The sequence below is a fragment of the Pyrus communis genome, chromosome 11, assembly GCF_041283825.1.
Source record: "Pyrus communis isolate YQ-2024b chromosome 11, ASM4128382v1, whole genome shotgun sequence".
Lineage (NCBI taxonomy): Eukaryota > Viridiplantae > Streptophyta > Magnoliopsida > Rosales > Rosaceae > Pyrus > Pyrus communis.
Window position 1 is genome coordinate 26,889,620 of NC_142575.1, and position 16,968 is coordinate 26,906,587.

The 16,968-nt window shown below is 38.2% G+C and overlaps 2 protein-coding genes and 2 pseudogenes across 3 annotated transcripts; 2 read left to right on the forward strand and 2 right to left on the reverse strand.

Annotated features, from left to right (window-relative positions):
- Positions 1 to 3,350: 3,350 nt before the first annotated feature.
- On the reverse strand, positions 3,351 to 5,518 carry LOC137743679 (lysine-specific histone demethylase 1 homolog 2 pseudogene; annotated as a pseudogene).
- Positions 5,519 to 7,717: 2,199 nt separating this feature from the next.
- Positions 7,718 to 9,356, forward strand: LOC137742844 (uncharacterized). The gene is made up of 2 exons (XM_068482792.2): positions 7,718 to 7,974; positions 8,339 to 9,356. The coding sequence occupies exons 1-2, from the start codon at positions 7,740 to 7,742 to the stop codon at positions 9,130 to 9,132; spliced, it is 1,029 nt and encodes a 342-aa protein (XP_068338893.2). The 5' UTR covers positions 7,718 to 7,739; the 3' UTR covers positions 9,133 to 9,356.
- A 137-nt stretch (positions 9,357 to 9,493) lies between these two features.
- On the reverse strand, positions 9,494 to 10,534 carry LOC148693200 (phytohormone-binding protein-like; annotated as a pseudogene). The gene is made up of 2 exons (XR_015953644.1): positions 10,335 to 10,534; positions 9,494 to 9,863 (listed from the first exon to the last, which is right to left on the reverse strand). The product of XR_015953644.1 is annotated as a phytohormone-binding protein-like (transcript).
- Positions 10,535 to 15,192: 4,658 nt separating this feature from the next.
- On the forward strand, positions 15,193 to 16,706 carry LOC137741666 (uncharacterized). Its single transcript, XM_068481364.2, has 2 exons — positions 15,193 to 15,456; positions 15,772 to 16,706. The coding sequence occupies exons 1-2, from the start codon at positions 15,225 to 15,227 to the stop codon at positions 16,560 to 16,562; spliced, it is 1,023 nt and encodes a 340-aa protein (XP_068337465.2). The 5' UTR covers positions 15,193 to 15,224; the 3' UTR covers positions 16,563 to 16,706.
- The last annotated feature ends 262 nt before the right edge of the window (positions 16,707 to 16,968 follow it).

Genomic DNA, 16,968 nt, shown 5'->3' on the forward strand with positions numbered 1-16,968 from the left:
TGTTTGTGGATGACTATTCTAGATACTCTTGGATCTTTCCCATTAAAAATAAGTCTGAAGTGTTTGAAATATTTGTCACATTTAAATCTAAAATGGAAAATATGTTCAATACTTCCATTAAAAATTTTCAGTGTGATGAAGGAGGAGAGTACAAGAGTCGTGTTTTTCAAAATTTTCTTGCACAACATGGAATTTCTCAAAGATTTTCATGCCCAAAACACCCTGAGTAAAATGGTATTGCAGAAAGAAAACATCGACATATTGTTGAAACTGGTATTGTCATGCTTTCTCATTCTCATATTTCAAACAAATATTGGCCTGATGCTTGTTTAACAGCAACTTATTTAATCAACAGGTTGCCAACTCGGATTTTGTCATATAAATCACCTTATGAAAAATTATTTGGCAAATTTCCAAAATATGAGACGTTTAGGGTATTTGGTTGTAAGTGTTTTCCTTGGCTTGTGCCTTATTCACAAAATAAGCTTCAACCCAAGTCAAAACCGTGTGTGTTTTTAGGGTACTCACTGAACCATCAAGGGTACAAATGTTTGGACTTGTCCATGAGGCGAATATATTTGTCTTGCCATGTTCTATTCGATGAGGACTAATTTCCATTTAAGGAACTCACATCTCCATTGGAAAACGTTGATCAAATAGGTATTGCTACATCCCCTGATCTTTTGTTTACTTTTCCTATTTTAATATCTTCCACCAACTCATTGCCTTCATCCCGTAACTTAGTGACCTTGCCTCAATCAATTCCCGCTGCTACTGATTTGACAAACCCTCCACAAAGTCCAAACCTATCACAACCTATAAACCCGCCACCTACCTTATCTTCACCTAACCCTATCTCCACTAATCCTAATTTAAATGAGCAAGCAGAAGTTTCTGAACCAACCCTACATCCGCCCATACCATCTTCAGATCATGCCCATACTCAAATAAGTCAGACCTCTGAGCCATTGCAACGCATGACAACTCGTTTGCAGTCAGGAATACTAAAACCTAATCCTAAATATGCATTGCATGTTTCTACTGACTTTTCTTTTGTTGAACCCACGTGCTTTAGTCAGGCAGTCAAGACTAAAGCATGGCGAGATGCCATGGTCCAAGAGTTTAATGCATTGCAACGTTGTGGTACGTGGAAACTTGTTCCTTATCATCCTAATATGAATCTGTTGCCAAATAAATGGGTGTTCAAGATAAAAAAAAAAAAAAAAAAAAAAAAGGCAGATGGCTCAGTGGAGAGGCACAAGGCCAGGTTAGTTGCCAATGGATTTCATTAACAGTCTGGTATTGATTACACAGAGACCTTTAGTCATGTGGTCAAGCACAACACTATTCAACTTGTCCTCAGTTTAGCAGTTTCAAAAAGGTGGCACATAAGACAACTGGATGTACAAAATGCTTTTTTGCATGGATTTTTAAAGGAGGATGTATATATGCGCCAACCTACTGGCTTTGTTGATCAGCAGTATCCCAATCATGTGTGTAAATTACAATGCAGCATATATGGCTTGAAACAAGCCACTAGAGCATGGTTCCTTTGGTTTTCAGAGTTTCTTCTTCAATTAGGGTTTCACGATTCAACTTGTGATTACAGTTTATTTGTTTTCAATCACCGTGGGGTCTATTTGATTTTATTGATTTATGTAGATGACATCTTATTGACAGGAACTAGTCCTTGCCATATGTCGAGATTGATCAAGAAATTTGGTACTTTATTCTCAATGAAGGACTTAGGTCCACTCCATTATTTTTTGGGGGTCGAAGTTAATTATTTTGGTCAACAAATGCATCTCAATCAACCAAAGTAATGCTTTGGATTTGCTGAAACGTACAAATTTTTTGGATGTCAAACCAATTTCTACTCCAGTTCCTAGTGGTCACAAACTTAGTGCATATGATGGTGAGCCACACAGCAATCCAGAGATGTACCGGAGTGTTGTGGGTGCCCTACAATATTTAACAATCACGAGACCAAATCTTTCCTATGCTGTGAACCAGGTATGTCAGTTCATGCATTCTCCAAAAACTACACATTGGTAGGCAGTAAAGAGGATTCTTCGATATGTAAATGCCACATACAATCATGGTCTTGTCTACAAACCTGGATCTACTCATCTCACGGCTTATTCTGATGCTGATTATGCTGGTAATCCAGATACTCGACATTCAACTGGTGGTTTCTGTATTTATTTTGGGTCCAATCTTGTGTCCTGGAGTTCTAAGAAACAAAAGACTGTTAGTAGGTTCAGTTCTGAAGCTGAATATAGGCAGCTTGCTTACACAGCTGCAGAAATTTCGTGGCTCAGGTCTTTATTTCGAGACTTGTACTTGCATCTTGACACACCCACAATTTGGTGCGACAATATTTCCTCAATTGCTCTTGCTTCCAATCCCGTTTTTCATTCCCGGACAAAGCACTTGGAGCTTGATTACCATTACGTTCGAGAGAAGGTGGTTCGTCGTCAGTTACTTGTTAATTACATTTGTTCTCAAGATCAGGTTGTTGATCTGTTCACAAAAGGATTGTCATCAACAAGGTTCAAGCTTCTTGTTTCCAAGCTTTCCATTGTTCCTCCACCTATTAGCTTGCGGGGGGATGATAGACCAAGTCAGTGTGTGAATCTTACTTCCGAGACTTCAGGGAGTTGTGATCGCTCTAAACTCTTATCCATGAAGAGTTAGCTTAGGTTACAACTCTTTCAAATGTTTGTTGGTTCTCGGATATATATCTTTTCTCCAGTTTGTTGTAATTTTTGAATTTTGAAAAGCCTTGTAAATAGGGATTGCTTTCCCTGATGTAATATGAAATGCAATATAAATACATGCAGCCTCTCGTTAAAGAGGTATGCAATTAACGTGAACTCTTGAGCATTCTTAAGTTTTACAATCACTGATTGGTCCAACATTCTTTTGCATGACTTTCCTTGGATAGTTTTGACTACGCCTTGTGGCACGATATATGCATGAAGCCTCTCTTAGGCCACTTAGAAAGGCCCCATGCATGGTAGCTGGATGTTGCCTAGTTGTGGCCTCACCTGCAAAGAACAGGCGGTTTCCCACACTTTCTGCTAGTAAATCATAATCGCCACCAGATGACTGTACTCGAACATGAGAATATGAACCATAGGAAACGGGATCATAGCCCCAACTTGTGCATATGCTTTGTATTGGATTAGGTACATCAATGGCCTTAGGAGTATATATACCTGAAGAGGGGGAAATGAAAATGGAACCAAAATCTATAAGACAGGAAGGAAGACTAGATCTAGATGGATGCTTTGTAAAATCACCCTAATGATGAAGTTACAGAGATGTGAGTTGAAAGGAACCATAAATCAATTGTTTATTGATAAATACATACCTCTAAGGACGCTTAAAACTTGATTGAGCAGTATTGATGGCTCTGTGCACTCAAATGTTTGTGCAGCTTCTCCAGCCACCAGTGCAACGAGGATTGGACCTCCGGATACAGTATGGTACCCGTAGAACAAAAAAAACTCTGCACGTTTATGGTTATGTTCATTGAGACATCCAAAAGTATCCAGTTCTTCACCCCAGAAAACATGAGGAAAAACCATCGCCACTTTGTTCAGCAGCCCAAATCCCAACCTTTCAATGGTGGCGAGCTTTCTTTGGGGCAACTCGGGTTCAAATCTGATAGAATCCTTTTTCAGAACTCCAAGAGGAACCGTGCATAGGACCATATCCCCTTGAAACACTTGGCCCCCTGCAATAACTTCAACCCCTTCATCTCCATACCTAATAGTATTGACAGTCTTTTCCAAAGAATATGGGAACACTTTCACACAGTGCTTTAATCAATCTCCCATTACCTCCAGCAAGAAAACAGTGGTCCCCACCCATTTCCTAAGGATCATCCTGATCCCAATACGCGGCTGAGAGATCTGATAGACATCCAGCATTTGCATACTCCAAATTTTCATGATGCCAATCAAGAAGTTGCCTCTCCTCAGTACTTCTAGCGACAGAATACAACTGCCTCAGCGTCTCCAAAACCGAAGCCAGAGAAATATCATTTCCAAACCCGCCCATTGTTTGTCGGAGTTCCATGCCTTTGTCAAGAAACTTATTAAAGATGACTTCAATCTTAGAATCAATGTCCTTATCAACAGGTTTCCCATCAGGTTTGTACAAAGGACAATTATCTCTGACCTTATGAAGCGGAATTGAGAGTTGCCTCGCTAGAACTCCCAGAGGGTTAGCATGGATGCCAGTGATGACACTGCCGCCAAGATCCACAGTAGAAAACTTTCCATCCTTCCCCATCTTTTGGGTGTAAACTCTTCCACCTGGTCGATTCCTACCTTCTAAAACAGCCACCTTGAAACCTAATTGCATGAGCTGCCTTGCAGCTGCTAGTCCAGCAAGTCCCGCACCAACAATGATGATAGACCCTTCAGTTACCTCCTCTGGCATATTAGCCATAAATGCTGGTGCAACCCCAAAATTGATGTATCCATTGTAGAAAAGAAAATCATAAGCTGAAGATATCAAATGCTCATAATCACCACTCACAGTTTCTTTAATCTGGCCTTTTGAAAGCCACACTCGCACATTACTCCGCCATGTTACCAAAATATGATTCCTCACGACAATATAATCATTCTGCTGCTTCCCACCCAACTCGCTGACCACCCCAGCTTGTTTTTCCTCCTCAAGCAGCTCATCAATGGGGAACCCGAGGGACAACGCTATCATGGCCTCTGTTTCGGTCTCTTTCTCCAAATCCACCTTTGTACCCTTCCTTTTCTTAAAAGTACCACCTAAATGCTTCTCTATTATATCATCCATCAAATTCTCATCATAATTTCGCAAACTTGCTTTCTTCCTCAGAGACCGCTTAGAAACAGAACCATCTGAACCTGGTGTCTCCACTACCCTAGACCGCCTAGACTGCTTAGGAACAGAACCATCTGAACCCGGTGTCTCCATTACCATAGACCGCACTCTCTTTACAACAACTTTTTAACCCAAATCAAGTAATCAGCTTAAAAACAAATAAAAAACACAACACCCCATTTCTGGAATACCACCAGTATGTCATAAGAAGTAAATATCACCAATTGGATATTTCATATCAGCAATTCCTCACAACCCATTAACAGTGTGTTTCGGATTCTCGTATTCAGACATTGATCATCTTTACACACAAATTGAATAGCCAATTCACATATATGAATCTCTACCCTCAAAACCCATATTGTTTCTAGCTCCAGCCGGGGATTTCACCAAGAACTCACTGTTAATATCACTCAGAGTGTCAGTACGAACTAAAATTAATCTAAATCCGAGTCCTAATTCCCCAATTTTGCACTCAAAATTTAATTCACAAGAAGGTACAAAATATAGTAGTTGCAAATGTTATCGGGAATTGAAAGTGAAGGGCGACTCAGCTGGTTGGACCGAGTTGAATCAGAAACTGGAAAATTTAGCAGGGTTTTGCTTGTCGAGTAGGAGTTAGGGTTTTTATTTTATTTTTTATGCGAGCATGCGAAATGGAAAAGACGAGTTAACTGAACTGGGGGATTGGAGGGAAATGAATGGACGCTGGGCTTTGACATTGATGATCAATGCTGGACATGCAAATGAGTAGGTCCAGTAACAAATCTTCTGGGCCTGAAGTAGTGAAGTGGCCTACTATATTTTTTTCTTTCAATAAGAGATTGGAGACAGGAATCAAACTTCGTACCTCAGGCGAAGAGATGAATACTCTTGATAAATTGAGATACAAATCATTTCAGTGTTACAAGTACACCAAAAATTGATTTCCCATAAGGGGACTTACTTGTCCTCCCACCTACGATTAATAAATTTTTACTGTCCGAACATCATAATCGGAATCACCCTGGGTCCTATTAGACATAGACTTTGATTCAAAGGTAACGAATCCATACAGAAAGATATCATAGGGGTCTTTGCTACCAAATCCCTTTATATGAAAGATCAAACGTTCATTCTCTTTATCATTATCTAAAAATCATATTTGTTAAAAATTATTTAATTTGGAAATCTTTTAGTTATTCATATGCATAAAACAAATGAACGGTTCACCATGAAGATGCTATTTATTATCAAAATCGTTGATTGGTTTAACGAGTATGAATGACTAAACAATCTTCAAATTGAATGATTTTTTGCATATATGATATTTAAATGATGATAAAGAAAATGAATTGTTGTGATTATGATATCCAAAACGGTAAAGATTCGTTAATCGTAAGTGAAAAGAAAAGTAAGTTTCCCATATGGAAGCACAACTATTATCCCTTATGCGAAATCAAATTTTGGTGTGCTTGTAACACCGAAATGACTTATATCTCAATTTATTAAAAATATTCATCTCTGTTCCAGAGATATCAAGTTTGATTCCTTCCTCCAGTATCGGTAGATATAGCTTCTTTTGACACCCCATAAGATCCCCATTATATAATTTTTCTCTCCTTTAATATCTTTCATTTAATTTAATTGTAAGACATATAGCCTTCGCTAGAAAATGAGAAAGAAATTGTAAGATAAAGCCTTCATCCCTAATTCAATTTTTTATGCTAATTTTGTTTTCTTCATAATAACTCAAAGACCCTCTCTTTTTGTCAACTGGACATCTTCGTCTCAGAACCAGTCTAATTACATTTAAGTACACCTTAATTCTCGAAAGGGTTCTCTACATTGCTACTTCCCAAAGAAAACAAGGCACAGACACAACCTAGGAAATACCTTAAGCTACAATTGACCATAAAATCAAATTGCATATACTACGAACTCCAAACCATTTTAGCACAAAAAATGCAACACTAATCACGTTTTTTATCCAAAGACAAAGCCGATAAATGCTCAAGGTGGTCGACTAACCCTTCTCAAGTTAACAAATTTTATTTTTATTAGACCTTCTCACTGAGTAAACCTTTAATCAAGCTACAAAAGCTGACATTTCTTAAATAAATTTTCATATCAGTAATATGGCACTTCAAAACGTCTATGAGGGGAAATCAACTTGTCAAATCTTTATCTACGGTTGACCCCTTTTAATAGATTTTTTATTTTTTATTTTTGCTCAGCCATTGAGTGTATCACTTCTCTAATAGATGTAAGATCTAAAAGTTGAGATTTCACTATAAAATTAATTAGCAATATGAAGAGTAGTTTAATTTACTATAAGTCCATGCAAGGTCCCTTATCCAATACGTCAATGTGGGATTCATTTTCTATTAAAAAGGTTGTACAACTGTGGTACACAAATGTGGTAATTGTAGGTAATTAGGAATATTTACTCCACTCTAAAGTCATGTGTTTGAACAGTAGATCGTATAAAAAACCACCCTCTACAAATGTAGTCCAATCCTGAATCATCAGTATGCAGTAACCAAACCAGATGGTGATATAATTTGACATGTAGATAATCATGGCCGAAAGTCCAATTCCTGAATCATATGCAAGCAAACTAACCTAAATTGTATTTGAAGACATTCATCTTCTACAATATGCGAACATGCATGTATGTTCACAATGGCAAAGTGCTAGCCAACAATTCCGGTTCATACTTCTAATTTCAGCTATGGATCGATTCAGTCACAAGCTTTATAATATAAGGATATCTGAGATGTAAAGCAAAATGAAAAGGTTAAAATGTATAAATAGCAATGGGAAACTGATCCATTTCTTACAATTCTATCGATCTAAAATCTGCAGCCTATTAACAATTAAGCATGGAGACGTTAAGAAGCAGTTCCACCACATTAGTCATCGTACTAGTATTTGTTGCAGGTGCAGCATTTCAAGCTAAAGCATACAAATCTCTTTACTGTACCAACCCGGCCAGCCGATGCTATGGAAAGACTGTGGAATGCCCATATGAATGCCCTAGCAGTTACTCTGAAGACCATAAAGCCAAAGTCTGCTATATTGACTGTGATTCCCCTATGTGCAAGGCCCATTGCAAAAGTATGTTAACAATCTTGGCTTCATTTGTTTTCTTTGTGTTAGTAGTGTCCTTAAAATTTATATAAGTCAGCTCGTATGAATGTAGCGAAAGTATTATTTTTTAAAATAGTCTGACATATTATATATTATGAGTCTATCAAACTTGATCATTAGTCGATTAGGTGCACTTGTGTGAATGCATGGTCCAAAGTTATTGATCTGACAAAAGAACATTACTTGAGAAATGCTATTTGGCTCTTTAATTTTGTTAAAATGAAAGAGATATTGTTAATTTTACCTACCTTGTAGCTTGATATAGGACTTGAATTCTTTTTCCGTTAATTATGCATACAAACTAAATGAAGTAAGTGTTTGATATTTCTAGACCGTAAACCAAACTGCAATAGTCCTGGATCAGCATGCCATGATCCCCGCTTCATCGGTGGTGATGGCATTGTTTTCTATTTCCATGGCAAGAGCAACCAGCAGTTTAGCTTGGTCTCAGACAACAACCTCCAGATCAATGGTCGCTTCATTGGCCATAGGCCAGCAGAACGAAGCCGTGACTACACTTGGATTCAAGCCCTAGGAATCATTTTCAGCACTCACATCTTCTCTGTAGAAGCCACCAAAGCAGCTGCTTGGGACAATCAAATTGACCACCTCAAATTCACCCACAACGGAAACGATGTAGTTTTACAAGAAGGGTATCTATCCACTTGGTATTCTCCAGAAAAGGATATTAAAGTTGAGAGAATATCAAGCAAGAACAGTGTTATTGTGTCCCTAAAGGATGTTGCTGAGATTATGATCAATGTGGTGCCCGTAACCAAAGAAGATGATAGAATCCACAACTATCAAGTTCCTTCCGACGACTGCTTTGCACATTTGGAAGTCCAGTTTAAGTTCTTTGCTCTGTCCACGAAAGTTGAGGGAGTGCTTGGAAGGACTTACAGGCCTGATTTTGAGAACCCGGCAAAGCCTGGAGTGGCAATGCCGGTCTTGGGGGGTGAAGATAAGTATCGAACCTCATCTCTTCTGTCGGCAGATTGTGTTTCTTGCAGGTTCTCAGCACAGGAAAGTGTGACAGAGGAAGATAGATCAGCAATTGTGGATTATGGTACACTTGACTGCACCAGAAGATCCTCAGGAGGATATGGAATTGTTTGCAAAAAATGAGTGATTTATTCAAGATAACAAATAATATGGACGCTTAACAATTAGCTTCTAAGGGAATAACTGAATGTTGGCAGTGAAAACATGTACCTGCTGTTTGCTTTAGCTACTCAAAGCATGTGTGTTTATCAATAATTAATTATGGCCTTGATTATGAAATATCAAGATAAATAAAGAACATAAGGCTCGTTTGGATCCTCAAATTTAGAATTGAGTTTGATATGAGAATGATTATTTGGTCTATTGGAACTCGGTCGCAACTTTTAGAAAGGAGGTTGTGAGTTCAAATCTTATGAATGACGATTGTTAATTAATAAAATAAAGTTGTTATCAAGAGCTTACTATTGAAATTACAACCACAATGGGGTTTTTCCAGCTCGAGAAAATGGCGAATTACCATATAGAATTGAAACAGCCCAGACCTTGTTGGAATGATAACAAAATTCTAGACAGCAACATTATTCAACAAATATTCCTCTAAGTTTTTTACCAAAGCCAAAGTGGACATTGTTATCTTGGATGGCATGGCGTTGTTGTCTTCCACTTCAGACCCATAGGGATCTCAATGCTCACCAGGGTCTCCTTCTCATGAATTGAAGTACGTTGGAATGTTGTTTTGTATGAAGAAAACCCAAAGTTCAGGTGTCCCCCTTCAATGACTTGCAGCCCAAATTTGTGTACAGACTCATCAAGCTCCACAATCTTTTCCTTTTGGTAACTCATCTTTGGTACATCTGAAATTGTTCCCAGAAGAAGGAAAGTATATATATATATATATAATCATTAGCATTTAACATCATATAATTTTGAAAAGAAACTTCACCATAAAAATGTCAATGATGATGAATGTGGGTTAGGCTAGTTGGTTAGAAAGAAACAGGACCTTTTTTACCGAGTTCGAATTCTCTCTCTCCAAACTATTCTAATGAAAAATGATTTTCGCAAAATCTTTTTTATCATCATACTTACTGTGGTAAAAAGTAAAAAATTAAAAAATTAAAAAAAAACCAAAAATGATTTGAATACATTTGGTTTATTCGATTTAAAATCTAAAAATAAACATGTGTATAAAAGAATAAGAAAGATGGTGGAAATCATTTCCATTAGAATGATTTAGATTATCGCTTTGTATAAAAAATTGTGATATGGTGGAGGGATTTCAAAGAAGCTGTTCATACTCAAACATTGAAGGCCGAGTTACATACCAGAGCCAAAACTGAAGAGAAGGGACTGTTCCAATGCCACCATCCCCTTCTATCACTTCCACACTCTTGACCAAATTTGGGATGATTTTGGGAATCAAGATTCTCAAATCTTTTGCAAGAGCTTCCCACAAGGCTTCAATCCCTACACATACTTTTGCTTCAATTTTAACTTCCTTGGCCATGGCTAGCTCTGAGATGCAGTTTTTTGAGTGAGAGATAAGGGGCTGATATAACCGAGGCCATAAATATAGACAAAAGTAATTTTGAAGTGGCAAGACAGCATCTTTTGCATACATGGAAATTCTGGCATTGCTAGATGCTGTGCTCTTTTACAACTGGCTGGTTTCTATAAGGACAGAAGTTCGTCTGCATGTGGCATGCCCGATATGAAATTCTCAAGTTTAATATGTCGACACGTTTGTTAGTACATGTTATTGACCACAAAAGAGCCTATTTAATATATGTTGTGGTGGTTTCCACTTGTTTTACAATTCAATTTGGATGGGAAAAAGCATTAATCGGAAATTTAGAAATATGACCATTTTAAGAATCATTTAATGAAATATAGCTTATTGTTTCGGATTTTGAGAAAAATTAATTAAAAATTAAAGTTAAAAAGACTAATTTCCTCCTCGGTGAGAGAAGAATACAATTAACAAAGTATTCCGAAGGTTCTAGGATGGGTAATAGTTTAACCTAATGTATATGCATGCTGAACTTACTTGAGTAAATATCTCTGAAACATTTGTTATTTTTGTGATTGAAAGCATGAAAGACATACTTAGACTAAAACAATTACAATTGAAACATGCACTAGTCCAAGACATAACATACTCATGTGTTTTGTTTGAGAATTGCCAATTTTACTCTAACTAATTTTACATTAGTTTAACCTAATGGATATGCATGCCGAACTTACTTGAGTAGATATCTCTGAAACACTTGTTATTTTTGTGATCGAAAGCAAGAAAGACATACTTAGACTAAAACAATTACAATTAAAATGTGCACTAGTCTAAGACATTATATTCTCATGCATTTTGTTTAAGAATTGCCAATTTTACTCTTAACATATTCAAACCCAAAGAATACGAATAAATTTGTTTCAATCGAATACATTTTTGTAGAAATTTGTTCTTACAAAACTGGTTTTCTATGTGTGACATAGGAATTGTAACATTCCTCCACGCTTTCATATCCAATACCGTCGTCAACACATGAACGCTATAGACACTGGCTTGATATATAGCCAGAGGGAAGGTTTCCTTCCTTTGATTTCGATTATAATGAAAGGAAATCAAACCCTTGACCTAAGAAAATGCCATTTCGACCCTTCTCTTCCAAGCCACCGGGATGTACGTTGAGAACCGCAAACGAACTTATCAACCCCCTCACACGTCGGTGGAAGATTGATTTGTTACCATCGCTGTTTTTGAAGGAAGAAGAAAACCTTAATTCGTTCCATCCCGTTAAGTATCCGCTCTTCACTGGACAAATTAACGTGGCATTACGAGAAAAATGGGAGGTTTACAGTGCGCAGCGCATACCACCTTGCTCAGAAATGGCTACAACCACCTACCCATGAGGCCTCTCATCAACACAGCAAATTGCAAACAAGCTATGGTCCAGGCTATGGAATGCAAATGTCGCACCAAAGGTGAAGGTGTGTTTATGGAGGGTTACCAATGACTTCATACCTGCCGAGCACTCTTGGCAAAACGACATATAACTACGGACTTGGCTTATGTCTTATGCAACACTCACGGAGAGGCCACCATCCACCTTACGAAGGAATGCCCATTTGCAAAGTGTGCCTGGCTGGCTTCAAGTCTTGGACCATTATTGAGGAATGTACACCACCAAAACTTTCTGACATGGATAGATGATGTGGCAAATTTAGTTTCAAAGAAAAATTTTGAGCCTTTCCTTATGATTTGCTAGTCGTTGTGGGGCGCAAGGAATGGCAAGCTATGGAATGACAGGACGGACCCTCCTGATGTTTGTGTCAATCGGGCTACAATGTGGTGGCATGAGTTCGTTCGAACCTCGGTGCTAGGTCACCGTACTCGGGTACAAATTCTTTCCAAGTGGGTTGCTCCACCATCGGGGCATCTCAAAATGAACATTGATGGGGCCTGGAATGGGGAACGAAATGTCGCTGGTTTTGGTGCCATTGTCCGCGATGAAACAGGTAATTTTGTGTCGTCAAAATGTGGCAGGGAAGAGGATGTTTTTTTTTTCTCCTCTCCAAGCACAAGCAGTGGCCTTAAGGGCGGGTTTGTCTTGGGCAGTTCACAGGGGTTTGTATATTTCTTTCGAAAGCGATTCACTTCAAATTGTGGAGGTGTCGTGTGATTTCTCCCCAAATTTATCATTCATTGGGCAAACTGTAGAAGATATCAAGTTGCTCCTCCGTTCAATCACTGAAGGTAAAATTACCCACACTCGTTGCAACAAGATTGTTTATGGGATGTTACTCCCCCAAGTATTGTCACCGACTTACTTGTGGAGGATAATGTACTCCCATAACTGGCTCTGAATGTAACTCTTGTACCACATCTTTTTTGAAGTAAATGAATCTACTACTGTATCTTTCCAAATAAAAAATAAAAAAATTCTTGATGCCAACCCTTTTTTACGCACCCTTATCACTTGGAATTTTGTCATGCTCCTTGGCTAAAGCTATAACTTGAACTAATATGTTCTATTTTTTTCGGTTTTCTAGTCAATCTCCTTGGAATTTTGACAACAATTCTATGATCAATTACGACCTGTTGTCCATTTACTCTCAGCAGATTAGGAACTACCAGGAGACATCGTAGTATTCGTATACTGTTTTAGAATTTTCTATACTAATATTGTTAGTGATTTCGGACCGCACATGGATTGGATTTGAAGTCTCTGCTGGCCAAAAGACTCTCTTGACTGAAGACTTGAGGGACTCCTATTGTACCATATATTGGGCGTTAGTATTTGGGCCTCATGACTTAACCCATGATGTATGTAGGAGGTGAAGGAAACTCTTATTCTATAAAAGGGATCCTTCACCCTCACTTGAAGGGGGAGGGCAAAAAGAATAGTGCAAAGAGAGCAAACTCTAGCCTCTATCGCCATGTACATTGTAACCCTCAATTTACATAGTGAAACCGGATCAACACCAGTGTGGACGTAGCCCCAACTTGGGGTCAACCACGATATATCTTTGTGTTCTTGTGCATTTGTGTGATTTACGGTTGGATTTATATTGGTCCAAGATTGACCTGATTTGTGCATCAACAAATATCATATCTGAGAGCTTGCAATTTTACTATATAAAATAACTGTCTTCTCCCTAATAAACAACATCAAATTCTTTTTCATAGATAAAGAATACATAATCATATTAGTTATCTTGTTTTTTTGACACACGATAGCGTTAGTGGGTTAAATAGTTATTAAATGGGAGAATCAGTGAAGATTAAACCCACACCAGGGTGCATAGATAATGAATGTTGTCCGTCACTACGGCAAAGTGTCGTTTCCTATGAAAGACACATATACTTGATTGAGAGTCCACGAGCTAATCATGCTCTAATAACCTTAAATATTGGGAACTAAATCAAATATTTACCAACTTCACCGGTTGTAGTTTTCTCCGTCATAACAAGCAAGTTTACTATTTTTTACGTCATTTCGGTTTTCAGCTATCCAACGCCAATTTGTTGGAATAGAGTAAGAAAATAGCACTAAACTAGCACAAATTGGGATTGCATACACAAGAGTTTAAAAACTCTCTACTTTTGCTCACTAATGAAAGGCCGATTGATAATCAGTGTAAAAACTTGTAACTCAAGTGATTAACATTACTCTCTCTCTTGCACCTGAGGTCCTATATTCGAATTACTGCTTATATTAAAAAAAAAATGGTAAGAACTAATCTGATATTGGTTCCTGGCCTGATCCCTTAAGCTTTTGACCTATAAAGTACCCAAAAAATATATGTAGATTTGATTCCATGAGGTGATTTACTCCCAGGTTCAGTTTATGCCTAACTGTCCCTTGATTCAAACCAATAGAAAGTAATATTCAAGTGAAGGCATGCATGTCGTGTGGTTGACTTCACGAAAATTCATTTTCTAGTGTGAAATAGGCCAATGGGGCAAGTTGCAAGAATATTTATAACTCCATTGATGGTTGTAAAGCACTAGCAATTATCAAATAAATAAATAAGATGAAGGCAGACAATGCAGTATGCACGGCCATTTTGTCGGGTGCAAAAATGGGTGCATTACATCACATGAATGAACCAAACCGTGTCTTTATCATGAGAGGCCTTTTCCAGTTGATTTGGCTCGAAGGGCTTGCTGCTTTGGCACTTCTGACAACCCATTTTAATTCATTGCTTAATTTATATTGAATCACTAAAAAAACTTGTTGCGTGACTCCTGCAAGTGTCTACTACTACATTCAAACTATAAATTGATATTGTACCAACTTAGACTCCATACCTTAGTTAAAAATCAACTTTTCAATTCAAAGTTATTGTTGTACTCTTTTGATGTGAGATTCTTTGCATCTTGTATAGAGCCACACTTTACCAATAAAACTCATATATAATCAGATCGGAAAACAAAGGAAAAAGAATAAAAAAACTCGTATTCTCAATAGCTATTTCTCTAATTCACAGTCACCAAACCCCAAAGCATTGACCAAGATATAACAATTCCGGAAAGCATTGAAGAGGAACCTACGTTCATCTTACTTAACTTAGAGTTTATGCTACTAAAAGATAATACTGAACTCCCACTTGATAGATTCGGTAATTATATAACAAGATCAACCAGAAAAGGGGAAGCTAACCTGGCTATATATATCAACATTTCATTTGTAAGGTATAAGGAGAAAGAAGCAATGGAGTTCTTAGGCAGCAAAAGTGTTTTGATCGTTCTGGTAATCCTTGTATCTGCTTCTGTTCTGGTACAAAGTAAAACAGATCTTAAGGTTTGTTACAGCAAGAAAAGCCCGTGCTTTCTCAAGCAGGTACACTGCCCTGCGGAATGCCCATCCTCTTCACCGAAAGATAAAAAGGCTAAAATTTGCTATCTCAACTGTGACTCACCTATATGCAAAGCTGAGTGCAAAGGCAAGGTTACGACTTACTGTCATGTGTTCATAATGTTATCTCATGCATGTTAACATTTCAGAGTTGGGCATGCAATCCACCACTAATTACATCAATATTGTCCCAACTTAACTATCTGCAACTCACAAAGGGCCTCGATATAGTAGTGGAACTATTCATTTATAAGTAGTAATATATTCTGTCAATCATCTGATGTGAGATTGCATTCTTCAACAATGCACTTCAATTTTTATTTTGTTTCGAACGTACGTGCCTCGGTTAAAATCATTGCCGATGCTGACAAGGGTTTTTGTTTGTTGTTGCTGGTAATCGTAGGTCGCAAACCTAATTGTGAAGGCCCCGGATCAGCATGCATGGACCCTCGCTTCATCGGTGGAGATGGCATTGTCTTTTACTTCCACGGCAAGAAAAATGAGTATTTCAGCTTAGTTTCTGACCCCAACCTCCAAATCAACGCCCGGTTCATTGGTCTCCGCCCTGAAGGCCGAACCAGGGACTACACTTGGATTCAGGCCCTTGGACTCCTCTTTGGCTCTAACAGCTTCTCCCTAGAGGCCAGCCAAGCATCGTCATGGGATGATGAAATAGACCACTTAAAATTCACTTACAATGGAGAGGAGCTAGTCATCCCAGAATCCCAACTCTCCGCATGGCAATCTCCGGAAAATGCCATTAGAGTAGAGAGAACATCTAGCAAGAACAGTGTTTTGGTCACTATCCAGGAAGTTGCTGAAATTTCAGTAAATGTGGTGCCTGTGACAAAGGAAGATGATAGGACCCACAATTATCACATACCATCAGATGACTGTTTTGCACATCTGGAAGTACAGTTCAGATTCTACGGCTTATCCTCAAATGTTGAGGGAGTGCTTGGAAGGACTTACCAGCCAGATTTCAAGAACCCGGCAAAGCCAGGAGTAGCGATGCCAGTTGTGGGAGGGGAACACAAGTACAGAACAACATCACTGGTCTCCGCAGATTGCGCTGCTTGTGTTTTCACTAAATCCAGGAAGATGGATCAAACAGATTCAAGGGTGATGAATTACGGAAATCTTGACTGCACTGGTAGTTCCTTCAGTGGGAATGGAATCGTTTGCAGGAAGTAAATGATATTGCTACAAGCTCAGGGAATAAGTTTAAATTTAACTTCTCAGATGATAATCTAAAGATGTGTAATAAAGAGGTTTGAAAACCTTCTTGCACTCATATGTTAATTAATACACATAAGCTGATATAATCAGTAATGCCAATCTTCTTGCACTCGTAACATTTGACAACGCGTTTTCAAAACCTTGCGCCGAAGCTGGATGAAAGTCTCTGTATCCTTTTTGTCCGGCTACTGGCATTAACATCATCATAATGCAGCATTACAATAATTTCACCGCGCTTTCATACCCAAACCCGTTGTCAGCATATGCACTAACACTGGCTCAAGCCCCGTGAAAAGGCTTTAGTAAATTCACGTATTATACAAGTAGGTTCGTATTTTTTAAAAATACTTCATTTTTGGTA

Coding starts and splice junctions, on each gene's coding strand:
- LOC137741666 (XM_068481364.2), top strand. CDS start 15,225: ATGGAGTTCTTAGGCAGCAAAAGTGTTTTGATCGTTCTGGTAATCCTT. Junction 15,457..15,771: donor ATGCAAAGCTGAGTGCAAAG/GCAAGGTTACGA, acceptor TGGTAATCGTAG/GTCGCAAACCTAATTGTGAA.
- LOC137742844 (XM_068482792.2), top strand. CDS start 7,740: ATGGAGACGTTAAGAAGCAGTTCCACCACATTAGTCATCGTACTAGTA. Junction 7,975..8,338: donor GTGCAAGGCCCATTGCAAAA/GTATGTTAACAA, acceptor TGATATTTCTAG/ACCGTAAACCAAACTGCAAT.